The sequence below is a fragment of the Phasianus colchicus genome, chromosome 2 (genome assembly GCF_987193195.1).
Source record: "Phasianus colchicus chromosome 2, bPhaCol1.hap1.1, whole genome shotgun sequence".
Taxonomy (NCBI): domain Eukaryota; kingdom Metazoa; phylum Chordata; class Aves; order Galliformes; family Phasianidae; genus Phasianus; species Phasianus colchicus.
In genome coordinates, this window is record NC_143437.1 from 6,205,638 (window position 1) to 6,227,752 (window position 22,115).

At 41.1% G+C, this 22,115-nt stretch overlaps 1 protein-coding gene across 1 annotated transcript in view; it reads left to right on the top strand.

The window, feature by feature from the left end:
- Nucleotides 1–22,115, top strand: part of PCSK2 (proprotein convertase subtilisin/kexin type 2) — a 93,870-nt gene that overhangs the window by 13,591 nt on the left and 58,164 nt on the right. The window contains exon 2 of the mRNA XM_031603310.2: nt 4,731–4,835. Coding sequence (XP_031459170.1) covers nt 4,731–4,835 — 105 coding nt within the window. The remainder of the gene's footprint in view (nt 1–4,730; nt 4,836–22,115) is intronic.

A 22,115-nucleotide genomic window follows, 5' to 3' on the forward strand; every position in this document is an offset into this window, starting at 1 on the left:
CTAAAAGGTTTCTAATTTCTGCTGCGAGGCATTTCGTTGTGCTTCAGCTATAATGGCAACTGAAGGAGCAGGGCCTGAGGGGCCCGTGAAGGCTCCAAACACATTTTCTTGTGCCAGGTCTGGGTTGTATAATTACTGAGCAGTAATGGGATGGAAACTCACCTGCGGAGATTTATGGCCCCTTTTGAAGGCAGGAGCTGTGCTAAGGCTATGTTGAGGAGAGATGCTTTGTGTTAGTATGCTTTATTTATTTTAATTGAGGGCAGATATATATATATTTTTTTCCTCAGAGCAGATTAAAGGTTTCTTCAGCACCAGTCTTGGTTTGTACTCCTATGTACCAGTCCCATATTTATGCAGGCAAGGAGCCCCAAAGAAGGTCTTTGTCGTCTTATCTGGATAAGGATTTTCAGTCACTCTTGCTGACAAATCTATTTATGCTGATTTCAGTGGCAATCAAGAAAGGTGACCCTGGGGTAACTGTTTAAAAAAAAAAAAAACCAAACAAACAGCTTATGCTTTCTTTTTCAATTATTTTACTCTAAAGAAGTTGTTGCAGACTGTTGTCTCCACTGCAGACTAGGAAAAGGAGCCATAGCAATAGGTCCAAGTAATCTGTTGTTAAATGTTTTAGAGTAATATGGCATCGGGAGAGAATCGCTGGAGATGAGACACAAAACCCAGCAGAGTATTTCAGGGATGCTGTGCTAAGGGATGCAGCAGGACAGGCTGCATGCGAAGCCTAGGCAGAGAGAAGACTCCTTAAAAAAGGACAGAGCTATTCAGTCTGTTCTTGCTTCCTGTGTGTGCCATAATTTGCTTGTGGGATATACAGGAAATAGAGCCCTGAAGCAAGTCAGTGCCATTTTATGGGAAAGATAAGCCTGGGAAGCAAGGCTCCTCTTTGGGTTTGCATTGCATCAGTTACTTCTTAAATCTAGAGACAGGTTGTGAATACTGGACCTCACTGTTGAGGTAAAATAGTGATCCCACTGATGGCTTTATTCAATATTTTGTGAGTTTCTAATGTTAGTATTTGTTGGTGCTTTATAATACATTTGCTGCAAACATAAACTCCTGGCTTGATTGTACCTTTTTTCTTCACTGTTGTGTGTCTCCGAGGTGGCTCAGATGCTACTGGTTTAGGTAAGGGAAACAGCTGGAGTTTAGTCTTTTTGTGGCTTCTTATCTTTAAACTCCTGCACTGCTGTGCAGCTGATCTTGATGTCTTGTGCTTTCAGACAGAATTAGATTTGATGCCACCATGCTTTGTCCAACACAGGATTGACAAGGAAATGAAGTTGGACCTTCTCTGTCAAGCAGACAAAGCAGGATGGACATCCGCTCCAACAGAGCTGCTTGCTACCCTGACCTGGACCAGGTGCCTGTGAGGAAGACGATACCCTATGACTGCTTTTCCTTCTTGGAGCAGAACTGCTTCTGGAGGCTCAGCAGTGTGCTGTGCCTTTTGTTCCCCTTTCACTATTGTGTGGTACAACTCCTGAGCCCCCATTAGGAGCAGTTGTTTGCTGACAGGCTGTAGCAGAGTTCAGCAGCCCAGAAGCAATGCAAGCAGGGTAGAATCCTAGCTGCCTATTGCAGCCCCTTTTCTCAAAGACTGCATCTAGGACAGCAGCACCAAGTAAATTTCCTGCATGGGAAAGACTGCATATGAAAGGAGGGGAGTGCAGGAAGGCTGTGGGCCATGAGTTTATCTTATTTTTATTTCAGTTCTAATTGCACCTGTACTGCTCTGTTGCAGCAGTAATCTGATAAAAGCAGAGATCCCAGCCATTTCCCTTTCTAGATAAGCCTCTTCCATTTAAAGAGTTATTTTCTTTCCTCCACTTAGTTGAACACCGAAATTTCAAAAGTAATTTTCTGGTCCTCATTCTTTTCTGGAAGGAGGTTAAGTACTTCATCAAGGCAGTTGCAAAGCTAAAGAAAAGGTTGGCACGGATTGATGGATGAGGGCTTGCTCTCCTTGCTGTGTTCAATTAGTGATTCTGTTTTTACTTGTGTCTTTTTCACCAGTAATTTTATACAAGTTAATACATTACATAATTCCTGGGTTTCTCAGAGTCTGCCTTATTTATGCATGAGGGCAATATTAGGCCTATTTTTTATCGCTCTTAATAATCCTTCTTACTTTAATTTTCAAGTGCTTGCCAGTAATTAGTAATCTTATATAATTGCTAGTTTTTGTGTGAGGGCAGGAAGCTTTTGTTTCTTTCTTACAGAAAGAGCCACAAGATTGAGTGAATAATTCACCAATATTTTGTGCAGTCTGCTGCAGAAATAGGATTCTATTCCAATTCAGTTCCAGCTTTACAGTGAACGTATTACAGAGTAAGCTAAGCTACTACTGGTGGATCTTCAGGGCTTGTGGTGCACGTGAGCCCTTTGGTTTTCATTTCACATTATTATGTGCGGTGTTTATGTGGTCATGCTGAGCTCCTAAGCAGAACTGAGCTCCCAGAGAACCTAATGGCAGGAAAAGCAACCCAGCTGTCAGGTACCAGCATCCTGGTGTTTGGAGTCACAGTAGTCTGTCAAACATGAAGCACTTGAGTGGCTTCATGGATTTCATTGCAAAAACCCTCATCAATGTATGCACCATCATAAGTGCTTTGCTGGCATCTGACTTTCCCTGCCTTCCTATAGTTTAATGATTTCCTGAAGAGTTTAGATTCTTTCTGCACATTGCTATTTTTGTTGTTATTCACAACTCATGGTGTTTGATCATGTCACGTTTCAGTTATTGCCTAGCTTAGCCCCCTTCCTGTCTATCCACCCACAGCTTCACTGAAGGAGTATAAAAACTGCAAAGTGTAAAACATCTGAGTTTCCTGAAGATTACTGGAATATCTGTTAGAGTGGTGAGGCTGTGGTTGCCCCATCCATGGAGGTGCCCAAGGACAGGTTGGATGGGCCCTGGGCAGCCTGAGCTGGTGGGGGGCAGCCAGCCCATGGCAGGGGTTGGGCTGGGGGTGCTTTGAGGTCACTTCCAACCCAAGCCATGTTCTATGGAAAGAGCAGAATAGTCAGTTAAGTGCTTCAGGATTACTTGTGATTTTGTCCGTGGATCTGGTTGCTTCCATGTGATCCTGTTATTGCTTTCTCATTAGGTTGGACTTTAACACGCTGACTATAAAGGTTTACTGCAGGGTGTGTTTCCTCATTCTAGTTGGTTCTAATCCTACACCAAAAATGAATGAGTATGTGTCATGTATCTTCAATATCCTTCCAGATATCTCCAATATCGCTGAGAGTCTTCCTTAATGGAAGAACATCAAGATCAATATTTGGCTGGAATGGATTTGAGTATTTGATAATGAGACAGGAAAACACTTGATTTCACTATGAGGAAGTTAAAGGGAAAATTGGACCACAGCTTCTGATGCATGGTAATGGTTAGCACAGCTAGTTGTATTCAAGGTGTAACTGATCTGGCTACTTAGATTTTTTTTTTTTCTGCTTATCTTTGGGGTGTTATATATCCTATGTGAGGAAAGAGCCATTTTCTTGAAAGCCAGATCTATTGACAAACTGCATCATAAAATTATCTTATTATCCATTTTGTGACGTTACCAGACCTAAACTTTTAAAACATGAAATGTGAATCCATTTATTAAAAAATTAGCTAAAACTGAACAGAATTGGAGCCTTAAGAGGCATAGCTATGAGGGTAGATGGGAGGACTTCTGTGGCTGCTGCTGTGAGCTTTTTTGTAGCCTTGTTTCTCCTTCAAATACAGTTGTGTTGTTCTTCATGTGTGTATGAAGCTGATACAAGATATTATTTGCCCGGAAAAGCTCTCCAGACGGAGCTGAGACTCAGCTCCAAGAGTCCGCAATGATTTGGATGAGATCTGCTTAACCTGCAGTTAGGAGGTCCTTGTATCAGAACGGAATGCTTTGATTTTTTTTCTTGAAGTTCCTTTAGCGTATCACACACAGTGGGATTTTAAAAGTAAAAATGGAATGTTTTGATTTCATTGACATAGACTGTTTGAAATAGCATAAAAAGAAGACTTAGAGGGGAAAAAAAAAAGTTAAATCTCAGTCATTTTTGTAATTTTAAACTTTCAGAATTCCCTGAGAAACTTGCATTCCTGTGCTACTCCACGCAAATTCCAAAATACATTTGCAGAACTGCAACAGATACTGTGATAAATGTAAGAAAACAGGAAATAATGTCATAGTAGGAAAACAATATGTATGAACTGCATGTACCTGTATACAGGTATGGAGTCTCATTTATGACAACAGGATCCTGCTGCCATTATTCATCCCAGGATTTGGCAATTATGGCATTGCCTCTGATGCATTCTAATGACTTGGAAAGGTACTTGTGTAACACCTTACTGTTGGAGGATGGTTTGTGGTAGTTTCAAATAATTTTGCAGTTTTTGTTCTTTTACTCCATCTTTTTCAGGAAGCAAGAGATTTGCCCTTCAGAATATTAGTGCTAATAACCTTAAGCTTAAGGTAAAAATAATACCAAGTGTGCATACAGGTTACACACAGTAAAACTGCAGCAAATAGCCTTAATGCTGCTGGGCACACCTTCAAAAGTAACTTGGAAGTGATGTTCTCAAGAGTGATTTGGGCATTGTGGTGCAACTCCTCACAAGTCTTGTTCTGTTGACTCCTGAGTCACCTCACAGGTAAAGTTTTCCATGACATCCTTATTAGAGGCTGATAACTCTGTTTTTCTCTTTTCCTCAGCTCCCTTTTCTAGATACTGGTTACTATTTCTATCACAATGGCATTGCCAAGGCCAGAAGGAGACGAAGTCTTCAACATAAGCTTCATCTGGAAAAGGATTCCAGGGTAAGTGTGTTTACATTATTTGCACCTGACAGGTTGTTGTATTTTATTTTTTTGAAGTCTACAAGCTGGCAATAGCACATTCTTTTTCTGGTTTTGTCTGAGTTTTTACATCAGAATAATACTGGGCTGGAGTGGGGCCAGTAACACAAAAAGTGCATTTGCTGCCCAAGTAAAGTAGATAAGCCTGAGGAGTGATATCATGACAGCAAATAGATTAATTTTTAATCCTTCAGTAGGCTTTAAACTCTCTGTGCTGCAAGCAAAAAAAGGAGAGAATAATTTCATCCAGAGAATTTTGCTGTCAGTTATTATATGTTATTGGAACACTTAAGAAAATGAAAAAATGAATAGGGGAAAAAAAAAGGTTGCATAAGATTGTAATTATTGTGACACCACAGGAGTCAAGATCTGATGAATTCCAAACTCAATTTTCCCACTTTTGCAGGAGTTTCAAGTGGTTCTTGACGCATGTCCAACAAGGATGTGTGTGGCCCATCCTGGGTCTGCTTGTTCTTCCTGTACTTGTTCCAGACTGGCAATTTGATGTGCTATCTCAGACTCGAGTGCGTCTAAGAAAGTATTTAAAAAAGCTTAAATGAGTCTATTTTCTCTTTCAGAAATGCTTTCTTCTGCAGTCTTCCAATATTTGTGGTCTCTAGACTCTTTCATTGTCATATGCAATGAAATCTCATTTTTGCTGTTGAGATCAAAATCTGATTAATGTTTATAAGTATCTAAAGGGAAGTGGGAGGCAAATGGATGAGGTCAGGCTCTTGGTGTGTAGCAATAGAACAAGGAGTAATGGCCTAAAACAGAACTTAGGAAGTTCCATACAAACGTGCGGAAGTTCTTGATGATAAGGGTGCTAGAGCACTGCAACAGGCTGCCCTGAAAGGTGGTGGAGTCTCCTTCTACAGAGATTCTCAAGGCTCATCTGGATGCCTACATGTGTGACCTGTTGTAGGGAACTGCTTTAGCAGGGGGTTGGACTCAATGATCTCTTGAGATCCCTTCCAACCCTTGCAATTCTTTGATTCTGTAATTCTTTCTGGTGCTGCATATCAAAGGCTTTGCTCTCTTTGGTTTCAGTGTCCCATATTAAAATAATTAGGACTATTTCCTCTGTGAGGAAAAGGATGGTCCTGGGTGTGGCCCAACCTTGTGGGTTGCACTAGGAGATGGAAGTGGAATAGGAGCACTACTTCATTTCCGTAGATGGTAGGACAGTTTCTCATCTAGCCCTGTTAGGTAGTTCTTGAGTTCTAATGGTACCATATAGGTCGGTTGGTTTTTTGTAATAGAGTTTGAGAGCACTTGAAATCGTTACTTTTATTTTCCTTCTTTCTTTTGCACGTGGAACTTGGGGAATTCATTAAAATTCCTGTCATTTTTGTGCGTAAGTGGAAACATCAGTTGTGTTGACAGTTGTTAATTTCAAACTCCAAAAATAATTTCTGAGTTTAACGGCAGTTTTCTGGATCATTTATACTCAATTTTGTTTAGCAACAGATGTCAGCACTGTCATGGTTAATATGTTAACGCATGAAGCCAAAAATAAAATGTTCCTGTTGCTGGGCTAGCGAGGAAGCAAAATGACTGCTTCCACCACACAACCTTCCAAATCTCTTGGGAACGACTATGGCAAATGTCGTAGTTGCTTAGCCCTACCCAAATTCTGTGAGATAGTGGGCTGCAGTTGTTCTGTATACTTTTCACTTCTAAAGAGATTACAGTTCCTCACTAATCTTAATTATTAGTTGAAAAACAGCACAGATGTTCACTCAATTAATTAATGTTCTTTAATCAAGGGAGTCCCTTGAGGAACCACGTCGGTTTTTCAAGAGTCTGGAGAGATAGATGGCAGAGCACTATGCAAACAGGTTACTGCATCATCTTCATGCTCTACTTGTCTTTTAAAATGCTTCAAAAAGCTTTTATGCATAAAATTTACTGTATGTTTTTACCAAAGTAATTTGGAGATATGCTAAGCATACAGAGCCGTCCCATGATAAAAGTCATTGCTTTCCAGAGGGCAGGAGTGGAATGTTATTAAGATAACTTCCTTGAAAAGATCCAATATGAATTCAGAGGAACAGCCTCAAATATGATTAATTTGACATTATTTTATAGAACAGTATCACTGAGGCCTGAAGCAGTACTGGCAGCAGGTGAAGGCACGCATAGTAGTGTCATGTGTTCTGCTGTTGAACTGATTAAGGGAAAAATGAAGGTTCATGAAAGCAGTGTGCCTTTAGTTTCCTGTCAAGGATTCTTGCTCTCAGGATGGCAAACGCCAGAATGAGCTGAACTATTTCAAATGGAGGCCGTTTTGTTTTTGAAAGTAGGGTCTCTGATATACAGAGAACCTTCTAGGAGAGGTTTGTTTGGAAATCCCTCTTTTGTAATCAGTTGCAAGTTTTCATAATTTCCAAGTGCACCTGTGTTTTGTTATTTTCCTTATGTACCATTGAGGCCAAATAGATTTTGGAAAACAAACAAAAGGCCTCTTTAATATTTTTCCATGTTAAAACTGAGCTTTTTATGACACAAGGCATAGCAGAAAGATAACCAGTACTCACCATGAGAAATTGCATTTTCATCTGCCTTTATTTATTAATGGTTTCAGCTGTAATTTGTCAGACCGAAAGATTAGCCATTAATATTGGTTTGCTTTGGGAAACTTCACTTAAGAACCTGCTGTTCTTTGAAGGTTTCAAGCAGTGGGATGGTCCTTGCAATGATCTGCAGTCATGGGCAACTGGGAAGTAGAAACAGCAGGGTGACAGCAGGGGATAAGGGACAGGAGTGACATAAAGCCCAAGAGGAGCCAGAGTAGGATGGGACCAGACATCAGTATGAAGGTGAGGACAGAATGATTGGGACAGGCTGAAGCAAGAGCCCTTTCCTGCTCCACCACAGCTAAAAGAAAGCCATGGAGATTTCATTCATTTTAATTTTCAAAACAGATTTGGATTGTTGGCTCCTATAGAGAGCTTAGGATGGGTTATTAATACATGTTTTGAAAAGTGACCACAAAAATAAATGGAAAGAAAAAATACACGATCCTTAGTTACCTTTTAAAGCTATAATTTTGTATTTTTGCTGTTGTTGGATATTTTCTGTTAGTAAATAATCTTCCACTGAAGGAGCAAGAGTTGAAACACAGTTTGTTCTAAGATTATTTTGCTTTCTTTCAAGTTTTAGATAAAACCATTTTCCTCCCACACAGTTTCTTCTGTCAGACAGCTGCCAAGATTAATTCCAGTCCAGAAAGAGGCTTTAATATACAGAGCAGAGCCACTTACTGATATCTATATGTGAGTGCATCTGTGTTGGTGTTAGGGGAATAAATACGTATGTGTGGAGGGGGGAGGAGGTGAAAAAAGAATCTTCCACTGAGAGTGAGTTTGACACTTAGATGATGAGTTCTTTGGTTATGAACATCTCAGTGATGGCAATTGTTAAGATTTCTGAAAAGGATTAGAATGGGGGACTCTGCTGATGCATGTGGTGGTACAGCAGTCTGGGGAGGGCAGGTGCATAGCTTCAAGATGTCATCCCTAGATGCACAGAGCTACCAGTTCTGTCATGAGACAAGGGAAGAGAAGGAGGCTATAAATGCAGGAGATCTAAGCTTTTAACAAAACTCTTCCTCACCTCAGATACCTCTCATGCCCCCTTAATGTGACTGGCTTTTGATTGGACCCTTGCCTCAGGTGCAATGACAGTAACTTTGGGTGCTGCCCTGGGCTTTACCTTCGCCAACCTCATCAGCCTTTGTCAGTTCTCTCATCATCTCACCATCTTTTAATTTACTTTCCCTTCTTTGGTTTTCAACATGCAGGGACGTGAGGGCTGGCAGCTTGGGGAGAGTCACTGCAGCTTAGCAGGCAGCAGTCCTCAGCCGTGGCTGTGTAGCCACTGTAAGCCAATTTTCTGTACCCTTCCTGGCAGCTTTAATGAGAGGCTTGAGATAAGTTAAAGAGGGAGCTTTTTATCCTACTCCCTTTGCCAGCAGATCTACTCCTTTGTAGAAGTAAAAACGTTCCCAGTGAGATCAGAAGCAGCCATTTTTCCCAAGTTCTCCAGCCAATGTAGAGCAAGGCGACCTGGGGCCTCGAGGGCCAGGCACCATTGGTCTGTATCTTTCCTTGTGGGTTTGGTCAGATCTCTGTAACTGCTGATGAAGGTTTAACCTGTTTCGCCAGCCTTCTGTACTGGTGACAGGCAGTTCTGTTTCTGAAACAAAGCAACAGGTGTATTTTTGTTATTTTTGTGAAAATGGCAAAACTTGACATCTTCAGTCTTGCTCCATGCCCCACATCTTGATTTCCTGACTTCCGGTCCAGTGATGGTCATTTTCTTTCCCTGCTAAACTTCTGATCAGAGCTCAGGAGGTTTCCTGAAGTGCTTTGTCTTTCTGAGAAGAAAGCTGGCTCGCTCCCAGAAGCAGAGAAGCAGCCATACCAAAATCCATCCCATAGAAAGGGTCAGCACTTACCCTGTGCACTCAGCGTTCCTGCTGCTTACTCTTTCTGCCTTCACGAGGATTAATTTCCTTGCACTTCACCACACAGTGACACCAGATATGTCCAAAACTTTCAACTTCTCCACAGAGAAGCATTATATAAAGTGAACTTAGTCCCAAGACTCACTGCCCCATCTCAAAGCTGTGGAGGAGGCATCACGTCTCCCAGCCATACGAGGCGGTATGGATGAGTACATGAGGATAGACAGGAGAAAATGAGAGGATAAAAAGCTGCTTACATTTTCAACTCTTATGTAAATCTGTGCTGCTGCTGGTAGAGATGATAGAATTCCCAGTGAAGGCTGTTTGGAGTTCTGCCCTAATGCACAATATGCCGAGGCTGGCATGTTGGTAGGATTACACCTGAGAAAAGTTTGGAGTAGCCATCAGTTTTATAAGACTGTTGGGCAGTATTACACAAACACTGGTGTTATCCTTTTGGAATGGAACATTAAGTAATAAAAGCTCTGTTTAAGTACCTGTAATAAATATTGAACAGCCAAGAAAAACTCATTAGAAAAAACGTCTTCTTTCCAATGCTGAAACAAAACCAGCCACCCTCAAACCTGCATGCTATTTGTTAAAACTGCATTGCTAGTTTGATCACCAAACAAGAACTGGAGACATTTGTCATAAATAGTTCTAAAAATAAGAAGTATATTGTGCAGAAAACAGACAGCATCTTCCAGGAGTGGGTCACTGTCTTATTTGTTTGTGGAGTAAGTAGCCTTGCCCCTTATCCATTGTTTATGAGGAAGGGTTTCCACAGATCCCTGTGATTGCTTTTTGAGAACTGCCTCAAGGGATCCTACTCTAGCTGTCCTTGGCCTCTGTAAGTTCTGTATGTGCCCAAGGAGAGGTTGGTGAAAACAGATAGCAAGAAAGCCCTGCCCAGCTCTGTTTGGCATAGCTGACCGACAGTGCCTGCAGCTTCAAAGCGTGTAGCTGCTCTTTAATTGAGGTATCACAACTATTGCTTAGGAGTCAGCTTCTATAATAAGAATAAAAAAAGAGCTCTGATATCAAAATAATGAGGCCTCGAGTCACTCAGGTGCTTAATCTGTCGCTTAGGTTGAAGGAAACATGCTGAGCAGGTGCTGAAGGATTTCCTAGTTTCCAAGCTTGATTTCCTGATGTTATGTGCTGTGTTGCTGGCTTGTTTACTTAGACTGCTTATTGTACTGTACAGTAAAACATCACAGCACTATGGAGCGTAGAAAATCAAGTATTTTGAGCAATTTGCTAGTGGAGAGAATGCTGTTATATCCAGCAGAATGTAAAAGCTAGGCTGAATTGATCTGTTACTTTGTGACTAGAAATACAACTGGGGAGGAAGCAAAAAGCAACCCAGCAATATCAGCGTTTAAGAATGCTGGAAATCTTGTATAGCTGCATTGTCTATAAAAGGACCATTAGCTCCACATAATAAAATAACAGGCTATCAAAATGACATTGAAGTCAAATGTATGTGGTTTTTATGGAAATGCTGTGTAACTAAAATTACAGGGTAAGCTAGAACATTAGAAAACATATAAATGGATGTGCTGCAAGGTAATTGACTGTGAAGACAATGCACTGTGAAGATTCACGTGGAGTTTTCCGAAGATAAATGCAGCAGTGCAGTGCCATCCTGAGGCTGTGGTTTGAGGGGAGGTTGGGTAGTGCCCATCATGGGCTGCAGCACTGCATTGCTTCCAGTCATGTCATTTTCATGGCTCAAGGTGTTGCTTGGGATAAGGTCGCAGTAGGGCAGTAGGATGGAGTTTATTATCCCCAAATATTTGTAGCTATGTGAAAGTACAGTAATTTCATGAATAACTGTTGAGACAGCTGACCTCATTCAGCCTCTGCTCTGCTGCCTGTAAATTGCTGAGTTGGCATTAGTTACATCCCTGCTTTATTGTTGAGTTCTGTGCTCTTGACAGCAGCTCGTGCTCCAGTCTTCCTCTGCATTTTCTGTCTACCTCTTGTTTCCTGTCTTGAAAACAGAGTCTGTGTTGCAGAGCAGGCATTGCCTCTGTTATTTACCTGTGCAATTTGCAGCATTGACTCTTTGATGTGCTCTATTTAATATTACCATGCAAGCAGTGGCCATGGGGAGAATATATGCCCTGTGCTGGTGGGATGAAGGCAGAAACTGAAGGGGTGCAAAAACATGCGCTCTCCCTTCCCAAGTTCATAGAATCACAGAATGGCCTGGGTTGGAAAGGACCACACCGATCATCTGATTTCAACCCCCTGCTATGTGCAGGGTCGCCAACCAGCAGACCAGGCTGCCCAGAGCCACATCCAGCCTGGCCTTGAATGCCTCCAGGGATGAGGCATCAACAGGTTCCCACCTCCTTGGGCAACCTGTTTCATTGTTTGAGTTATGGCAGGACACAGCCTGCCACATTCAAACCCATCCTCAGTGTTAGCTTTGCCTTAAGTTTAGAAAACCGCTGAATTGTTCACTTACACATTCTTGGTTTAAATATAATTTGTTATGTGCTAAAAGAACTTCCCTGGAAACAGTGCAAGGCATTTCAGTATCTATTTTCTTCAGGCAAATCCCTAAGTATAAAAAAAATAAAAAATAAAAAAAAAATAAAAAATCAGGTATACTGGTGCATGGAAAGTTGTCTTTGAGTTAAATCCTTTTAGAAGATTGGAAATGCACCAGTTGGCATATACGTTTGGAAGTCTATAGAGTTACTTGAAATTAATGGGCCATTGACTGCATAGGATGCCCACCTATTTTAGACTACGCCATGGTAGAGTTAGAATGGAACAAAATGGATTTTGAACCGTTCACTTTGATTCTTTCTTGACTGTTAAAGCACTTGGGTTTTTGATGTGAAGAACCACTTACTTGACAAGACACTGGCAATAAATACAAGGCAGTACAGCTAAGGATGTACTGTTAAATCAAAAGCAACGTGAGGTTGGAACACTTTTTGGCTTGTTGTGGTTTCCTAGGGCACATGAGTATGCCAGGACTTGCATCACAGTGCTGTGACATTTAGAAAACAATAGTGACAAAAAGGAAAAAGAAAAAAACAAAAACAAACCACCACGTCTCTATTATGAGACTTGAGCTACAAGATGCAATGGCATAAGTTATTTCATGAAGTGTTAGGTAGTGCATCAGCTTGTGCCATTTAATGTGCTTTTCTGTTATTTAAAATTTGATGAGTATTTCCTTTGTGAACAGTATTTCAGCCTATTGGTTTTTTGCAATCTGTTCCAAAACACTACTGCTACAAGTGTACCGTGTTTTCCGATCTTGAACGTGTGTGTGCAGTGTATCCCAAGCAAAATATTAATTTATTTTGCCACAAACTCAATAGCCCAGGAGCCACCAAGGAGTTATAAATACATCTGTGAAATCACTGCCTGTATGCGTGATGTGTTCCGTGAATACAAAAAGGAGTTTATAAAGGTCAGGGAAAGTTGATTGCAGTATTTGGAGATAGAATGGAGATGAAATAAAGGCTTGAATTGAAATTGTTTCTGAAGAATTTTCTGCAGCGACGATTTGCTGCTGCGTTAGAACATGGCTTCTCTGTAAAATGATGCCTCTAACATCTGAGAATAGCTAATAGTAATTAGAATGCAAATACACATGTTGTGGGGCTGATGGAGTTGAATAATGCTTCCTGGCCTTCTAAACTTCCACCCTATGAGGCAGAACAAGATTGGGTAGAATAAAACATCATGGAAGGACTAATAAATACTGTTACCATCTCCAGATGAAAGTTGTTCCTTCAGTTGCATAATATCAACTCTATGCTGCCACAAATGGACTCTGCTCAATATTGCAACTTTGCTTATGCTATATGAAACAACATCTGAATGGACATGTTTTTATCAAGATGCTGCTTCATGTTCTGCATTGATATGCATTTATTGTCTGAGTGCTGAAAGAAATACACTTATTTTGCATACAGGGTTAGTATCTTGTAAATAGTGTGTCTCCATTCATTTAATCTTCATTGATTCCAACCATTATTCTTTCATACTGAGGAATATGCAGTAATGAGTCCACCAGACTTGCAAACTTGAAGTCTTCACAGAAGATCCAGAATTGCCAGATGTAATTGTTTCTTTTATGCTCCTGGTCTTTCAGCAATATCACTAAGCTGATTACTGCTTGGCTCTGCCTTATGTAACACTGCAGTGCTCCTCTGAACATTAATAGCTGGTTCTCTTCTTCCTCGTCCACCCTGCACACACTCCCTTTTTTCTTTGGATGAAGTCCAGGTGCGTTGGTTGCATCCTTATCAAAAAGAAAAGTAAGAGCAGCCACCGTGGCTAAAAGATGCCTTGTTTTGTCTTGAAAGCTGAGGCAGAGTGATTTATTGCATTTGTTCCTGTCTAACTTGGCTTTGTCATCTAGCAAATACGACAAGCTCTGTCTGGATCCCATCTTGTGTGTGACTCCACCGATTTCCTTGGTGCTCAGCCAGCTTTCCCCTGTGCTGCTCCTGGATCATTGGGCTGCTGTTGTCCTGCCTTTGGTTCTACCCAAGTTGTGGTTGCTGTGCCAGGGAGCGTTTTCTCCCTGGAGAAATGAGGAGCTCTTAGCTCCAACTGGCAGCTGCTATCCCAGCCCCTCTGCTTGGTGAAGCTATGTTCTACTCAGTGTATGCTGGGCATCTTAAAAACGTGAGATACCTTTTATAAGTACTGCTATTATGGCTGTTTTCTTCAACTCAACACAGCCTGAACTCTTCTTGTAGTAGCCTGGCCTTCATGTTTTATGGATCTGATACTATAGGGGCAACAAATGATCTTTTACAGTTCGGAGTACATTTCTGATTCTCCTAGGACAGTGGATGCTACCATAATTGAACATTGCTTTCTTTATTTTCTTTTATGAACAGTGATGCTATCCTGAGAAAATCTTCACTGGAATCCATTTTATTTCTTTTGCAACATGAGCTTTTCTTGGAATAATTCCCTGGACTGCTGTAAGAGAGTTTCTGTTTGGGCTATGTATTTTCTGAAAAGTGAAAGAGAAACCTCCATGTTTCCTCTTTTTTTCTTTTCTTTATTTCTAGACCTAACTATATTCATATCTTGTAAATCTCAAGGATCTTTTTCTAAATTGTTTGAGGCATGTTATAAGAAAGGCTTGTGATGTGTTTCCTGCAGGGCAATCAGTGAACCAAAATTATAATTAGTTTCCTAAAGGAAAAAAAAAAAATATTTTGACTCTTTAAATGTTTTATTTCTGATAGCTCAAGAAAAAGTAATAGAAAGAGGACCCAACTTTCATTCTTGAAATAATGATTTGAGGCAATTTATTGAACCAAATGTTTTCATGTATTAAAAAAAAGAAAAAAAAAAAAAAAAGTTTAGGTTCTGTTTCAACATTTCCAATTGGAACATTTGTATGATTTTGTTTCACAATCACTTTTGATTATTTTCTTCAGCTTCATTATTTCCTTCAAAATAAAACATCCCATTTCCAGACACCCATAGGTCCGATTTTCTGTGGTGATGGGAAAAGTAACATTTAATGTGAAGACGAGTGGGTAGTAAGGCAGAGTCCCTGAAACAAGTGTCTGATTATTGTTCTGGATTACAGTCGTCATCTGCTCATGTCCATCTAAAGAGGAAACCTTTTCTGCACGGAGCAGCTTGCCGTAGAAAGGAAAGATGTGTGTATTTTGTTTAATTGCAGAGGTGGCGTGTGAAGGTCTCTGTGCAATTTGGAATTTAGTTATGAGATGCTTCTGCTTTTGCATGTCAGCATAAATACAGGAGAAAATTTGAATACGTGAGAGAAATGCAAATTCCAGATTGAGATTGGAAGGTACGAAGAAGAACGTTGCTTTAAGGAGCGTGAGTCAAAATGGAGTCTACTCGTGTCATGCCATTGACTTGGGATACTGAGTGTTTTTGCACAGGGAAAGGACAGCTGGGACAGCTGGGAATGTTACTTGCCAGACATATTCTTCCATTGTGCTTTTTGTATTAGCATGGTGTTTAAGGAGTGTGTGCAAGCTGAATTACCTTCCTGACCTGAAGCAGTGAATATTTCAGACTAAACCAGAAAGTCCACTAAGCCTTTCCAAATCTGCCTATAAATAAACAACAATGAGCAGAGGACTGATTTGGTGATTTTAATGCTTGCAGGTCTCCCACTGCACTGATCTGTCTGTCCATCTGAAATAGCTTGTGATATTCTGTGGTGTGTAGTGAATTATCATTATGTATTTCAAAGCATGTTCCAAATACGGAGTATGCCTGTTTTAAAAATGCTGGCAATAAGCAGAGGGCATTTTAAAGTTTCCAAAAGGTTATATAGCAGAGAAGAGCGAAAATAGGAGTAGGTTCCAGATGTCCAATCTGGCGAAAGAAGTGGGGAAAAAAAAACAACGAGAAGTTGGATTATGGCCATTTCTGGTATTCAGTGGTTTTAACAGTACCTGGACAATGAGGAAACTGAGATGAGAACAGAGGGGAGAAAATAAAAACAAGAGATTAGTGCAGATCCTCTGAAGCCCAGAAGACTTAGACAAATGACAGTAACCTTAAACTGTAATTACTGTTGTCATTTAGTGTTTCCACATGCATGATCTGGAGGCTCAAGGGAAATTACTGTGCTAGAGGCTATCTAAGCGTAAAATAATAACAGAATTGCATGGAGGCATTTGTCCCTGGGTACATTATGGCACTAGTGGTCCTGCCTCTGCTCCTCACCTTGCTTCCCTATGGCTCACTGCAGCTTTTCCCAGGGCTGTGCTTCTTCATCCTAAATAGCAGCAGCAGATGGAGAAAGAACATTTACTTCTCTAGCATTAATAGAGTGTTGAGTAAGAGGTCTTTGTGCTTAGGAGATTCTAACCTAACAACATTTTCCTTATTTCTTTCTTTGTTGTACAATAAGTAATTTTTTTTTTTTTTTAATTACAGATCGTGCACAATTTATTTGACTGAACATGCTGCAATTTATCCATATATAATATATAAGGGCAGCATTTCTCAGAATGTAAAACGCAGTCCCCCCAAGCCCTGGCATTCTCAGATAGTACTGTAGACCTACTTTAGACTCCCCAGATGTATGTTGAGCTGTGGGGAAAAGAGTGGTTTTTGGGAGGTGTATCAGCAATGTCTCAGCAATTAGGGTTGCGTAGGTGTAGCATAGGTATTATTATAATACTTGATTGTGGAATTCCGAGCTCTCTTGAGTCTCTGCAAGGAGAAACCTGGCCCCAGCTGCCAGGAGCATCAGTGTAAAGCTAGGACAAGGCATCTTCAAAGTACAGCACTGCCTCCAGGCTGATGTTCTGTCTCCATTTGAGCGTATTGCTCTTAGGTGGAGCTGTGCAATGAAATGATAAATAGTTTTCATCTCCTTTAGGAGGTAACTTGAAACCTCTTTTACTTTGTTTTGTCCGATTAAAACAGCAACCATTTACCTGCTCTGACTAGTGATTTTGATGAACTATTTCCTGCAGATCTGTGGTTTTTTTTAATATCACTTTCTGAGTTGGGGGGGGGCATAAAAAGAAAGGAATAGGAGAGGGGGTTTATCTCAGTTCTAATTTATTTTTGGTCCCAAGGGTTGGTAGCAGAAAAGGAATTTTTTCTTCTTTGGCATATTTTTCACAAGAACTTCAGGTAATAATTACTTTAGTGGACAGGACTGTAGCTTTCCAGGACTCTGTGCACATAGCAGATGTCAAGAAGAGACAAACAAAATAGCCATCTGCTTCCTTCATTCCTGACCAAATCACAGCTTCCAACCCAAGCCATTCTATGATTCTGTGACTCCATTACACACTTACGTAAGGTATGAAGAGCTTCTGCCTCCTTCCTACCTCAAAGCTGCCTGTGCTGTGAGTTGTGACGAGAAATTGCTCTGGAGTTTTCAACACCTATAGGCACCTGTGGAAGAAGAAGGTGCCTGGCTTAAACAGGAGGGAGAAGAGAAGCACAGGAACAACACATGCCTCAAGAGGAGATCACACTGGACTTTTCACAGTGCTTGTGTGTGAGTGTGCACAGGCACTTATGCTGAGCCCACAGTCCCCCAGAGGGACATGCTGGAGAGGAGCTACTTGCAAAGCCACCTCCTAGGTACTGGGGGTTCATTTGTACAGCAGCAGTGCACCTACACAAGGAAGCTTCCAGGCCACATCCACGTGCTACTGCAGTTTGCAGTGCTGTGTGTACCAATTCTTACCAGGCTCTGCACTTTGCTCTCTCATCCCCCCCCAATACTTTAGCAACTTTTCTTTACCAGTGAATTCTTTTCTGTTCTGTTTACTTCTTTGGAAATAGACGTGCTCCCTTGAAGCAGAGAATCATAATTTGTCCTCACGAGTTCAGCCCAGCACAATTGAACCTGAACCTGAGTTCAACTGGAGAGAGGCTCAGGAGAATGGCATTAAATGTAAGAGGTAGACATTACTCCAATTTGCAGCAGTGAAAAGCTGAAATTCACTGAAATGGATGGAGTTGAGTCTGTATTTACCCTTGGGCAGGAAGAGATGGAGCCTGGGTCTTCACACTTCTAGAGAATTGAATGTCAGCCAAGAAGCTAATAACAAATACGCACTGTTCTACTACAGCAGTTTCACCTGATGTTTTTAGATATTCCTGCCTTCTCTTCCTCACTGCTTGTTCCTCTGACACCGTTCCCACCTCTTGAAGGAACAGCTGTTGTTGGGGAAAGAATCTGACTGCATTTTAAATATACCATGCAAAGAAAATGATTCCGTCCAAGCCAGATCATTTCTCTGATCTCACCAGCTGTTTAGACACGAAATGAGGTAAAATAAGAGGGCATAACTTACACTGGATTAAGTCCTTGATAAAAAGGAAGCGATCGTAATTTTTCAGTCCTTTTCAGTGTTTTTATTTTCTTCTATTTTTTGTTAAGTGTTCCCTGCTTTGCAGGCTACTGTTGTTACCATCAGCCTCATAAAATGATGTTTTAAGCCAAGCCTTTGGCAATTCAAATCCTTAAGTCTTACCGTGTCTTTGGCAGTGCTTCACTAACCATTTTCACTTTGTTACAGTCATTTATAGGTACAGCTCACCTCTCTTCTAAAGGAAAGAACGTTATGTCTGGTGCCATTGTGCTGACAACATCTTGTGTAGTCTATGATTCTGTATTTTAGCACTGGATGTTTTACATTTCTTTAAGACTCCAGGATATGGAAGTATCTGTTCAGTCACAAAGATGATCGTTCTGCTCTAGTAGCTTATTTCCCCCAAATTCCCTTTCATTTCTGTACTGTTGCTCTCAAATTGCTTCTTTAGTGCTTGCCACGCCACAGGTTAATGTTGGCTATTTGGAACTAAGAAGAATCCATAAAGGTGGATGCATCAGGCAATGTTGGCATGAACTAGAGTTTCATTACTTTTTATATCAAAGAAATGTAATTTCATCAAGGAGGCTTTTGCATTCATTTTTTATTGTGTGGAATTGTAATATGAAGTGAGTCTCAAAGTTTGGACGCAAGGAGCAATCTCTGCAGAATTTACGTGCTCATTTTCTGATTGCCTGCTGTGTGAAGCCTGAGCAAATAGGAAGAGTAAGAATTATGTAATGAGGATAGTAGTTTACAGGACTCTATGGAAATCTATGGTGATAGGAAGAAGTGTATTTAGAGTTTAGATTTTCTTGGTTCCTTGGGGTCCAGCCTCTTTTCAATGGAAAGTTTCCTATAAATATCGCTGCAAATTATGTGTATGCTCTGGGAGGAAAATATACTCCAAAGCCTTTTTATTTTATGCTAATAACTAAATTGCAAAGATACTCCATTGTCCCTGGCCAAAAAAATACAGAAGCAGTTCAAAGATTGTGGAGCAGGACGATCACTTTAGCACTTCATTTAAACCAGCCTGTTCTATGGTCCAGTGGGAACAAGGGAAAATACTGGCACCAAAATCCACAGTAGTGCACATGCAAGTGCAATTAATAATGAGTTTTGTAGTCTTTGGGGTCTGCTTTTCAGTGCCGCAGGCAATGGATAAGCAGGGGCACCTGTGACATACCTAGATCATCTGAATGTCCTGGTCCTGTGAAGTCTAACTGGAAATCCTTTGGTTCTAAGATGCTTGAAAATGATTTTAATTGTGCAGATGTGCTTTGCAAAGAGGCCTGAGCAGCAGCCAGTAGGACAGGCTGCTGGACATGGACACGTATGTAAAAAGCTTCTCAACTACAGGCTTTTCAAGAAAACCCATAGGGAACATTCTAGTGCCCTACCTCTGTAAAGATCTATGGCAGAAAGATTCTGGAAAGAAATGGGAAATGCCTCCTAATTGAGATCTGCCTGCTTTGGTTGTGCTCCCTTCCACAGCACCAGGCACCAGGGAGCTAAGCAGCTGCACTCTCTGCAAGCTCCCTGATGGAAACTGAAGGAAAACATTCAAGGATTAAAATAAAGGATTCTGACATACAGAGTGTCATGACAACCATCGAGGTTAGTCCTTTGAAAGTATCAAGTTAAAAACCTGTTTGGGTAAAAGCTAGAATTAAAGGGCATGGATTGTTTCTTTTCCTTCTGCAAACCAATCCCTCATTTGCCAGGTTTTCTTATCTTTCCTCTTGATACAGAAATTGTTCTGTGGAAACCCTTCTGTTTCGGTGCTTCTGTTGTGGCAGATGGCCTGGCACTGGCAGCCATACACTGCTAACCTGATACTGTGCAGCAGCGATGCACAAACCTCTGCTGATTTTATTAACGTGCTTTGTGACAGGGATCCATCAGCCTCTGAACCTAGGAGCTGAGAAAGTGCATTTGCAACCTTTACAGCATACAGCCCCATCAGTGCAATTTCCAGTTACTTCCCAGTGGGCTGGGAAAGGAATGCAAGGGAGCAAAATCCTTCTTCTTTTTCGTCCAGAGTATTTATGGGAACGCAATAAAGAGGTAGCTGTGCTATACACAGCCACTGTGCTGCTGGCTGCAAGAGCAGATCCATGACTATGAGCAGCAGCGTAATTGTGGCTTCCCTCTGTCATAAGATTGGCTTCTGTTTTGTCTCTGGTTTCTAAATATGACGTTTACTGAAAGGAGACATTGTGCAGCCTATCTAATTCCCACCAGGCAGCACTTCAGGAAGAGCAGTGTTCTGTGATTGCATATCTCATCACCACTGAGATAGCAACAGATCTCTGAAGGTGTTAAAAATGGACAAGAAAGACTCACCAATATATCACTACTGCTCTTGTGAACCTTGAAGTTTAAGTATTACAGGTTTGAAATATTAGAATAAAATTAGGCTTTTTTTTTTTTTTTTTTTTTTTGGCAGCTGTGCTGTATCACTCCACGAAGGCACCTTTGTAAAAATAAGCTTTGATTTTTTTTATTAAGGTTAAAAGGGTTTTCTGCAAATGTCCTTCCCACCTGGCTGGGCAGCAATTATTGCTAGCAAGCTGTTGTGGTCCAGTGGGGATGATAACCCCACCACTTCCCTGGGCAGCCTGTTTCAATACCTCACCCTTCTTTCTGAGAAGAAATTCTTCCTAATATCCAAGCTGAACCTCCCCTGGGGCAACTTAAGGCCACTAACTCTCATCCTGTTGCTAGTAATCTGGGAACAGAGGAAGACCCCCACCTCACCACTACTTCCTTTTAGGTCACCGTAGAGAGTGATGAGCTCTCCCCTGAGCCTTCACTTCTCCAGCCTGAACAGCCCCAGTTCCCTCAGATGCTTACCATAAGACTTGTGCTCCAGAGCCTTCATGGCTTTGTTGCCCTTCTTTCAGCATGTTCTAGGGCCTCGATGTCTTTGTGCCCTTTTTGAACTCAGGATTGAAAACTGCTGTATTCTACATGATCGAACCAACCTTTTCTCTATTTTCATCTCGTGGCTCCAGATTTTGAGGAGCCACAACTAGTTGTAATCCAGACTTAAAGCAAATTGATTTTGGCCCGGTTCGTGCGCTGTGCACAGGACAACAGCACTGACATTAGTTAACCTTTCTTTACTCCTAATGCCATGAGGCAGTTTTTACTCTGGGAAGCTGCTCTTTAGCTGAGATTCTGGTGATGCTTTTGTATGATAACTTTTCCACTGGGTGCAGCAGGGCCAATCTACTTGGAAGGGCCACGAGCATCAGAGGAATCTGAAGTTAACTTCTCTAAGCCCCATGGCATGAGAGAACTGCAAATAGCTCTCAAGACTATTACCACATCTGCATATGGTCGGTGGGCTCTGGGGGCAGCTATACCAAAATGTGTATTTTTTTCCTTGATCAGAATCCATTTAGAAAAGATTTATAAGTAGAAAGCAAAACGATTACATAAAGCACAGAGCAACATGTAATTCTTCAACAAGTGTGACAATATGGCATGTTTACTGCTGACGTGAGAAAGGGATAATCCGTGCCAGTAATTCCGTGACAGAAGTGTGTGCTGTATTTTTCCAGGCAGATGTTTCAAGGCAGATGATGAGCTGTTAGGTACAATTTGAGTGGGAAGTGGGCTGTGGAGAATGAAGCGGAAATATTGAATTATGATACAGGTCAGAAGCCAGAGTTGAAGTGCAGATCTAGGTATCAGGTTGGAGATAAGGAGGATCTGTTTTCAATATGTGCTACTGACTTGCTTTAAAGTCTCATTCTCTTCTGACTTGATTTCCATAAGAAAAGATGCATACCTACCCAGGCCTATGGCAAGGCTCCATATGGAGTACACTTAATGTCTGTAAAGCAACTTGGCATCTTTAGAAAGAAAATGCGTGACGTTAGAAGAAGAGCTACTACAAATGATGCTTTATGACTGGAAATGTGTTTGGGCGTT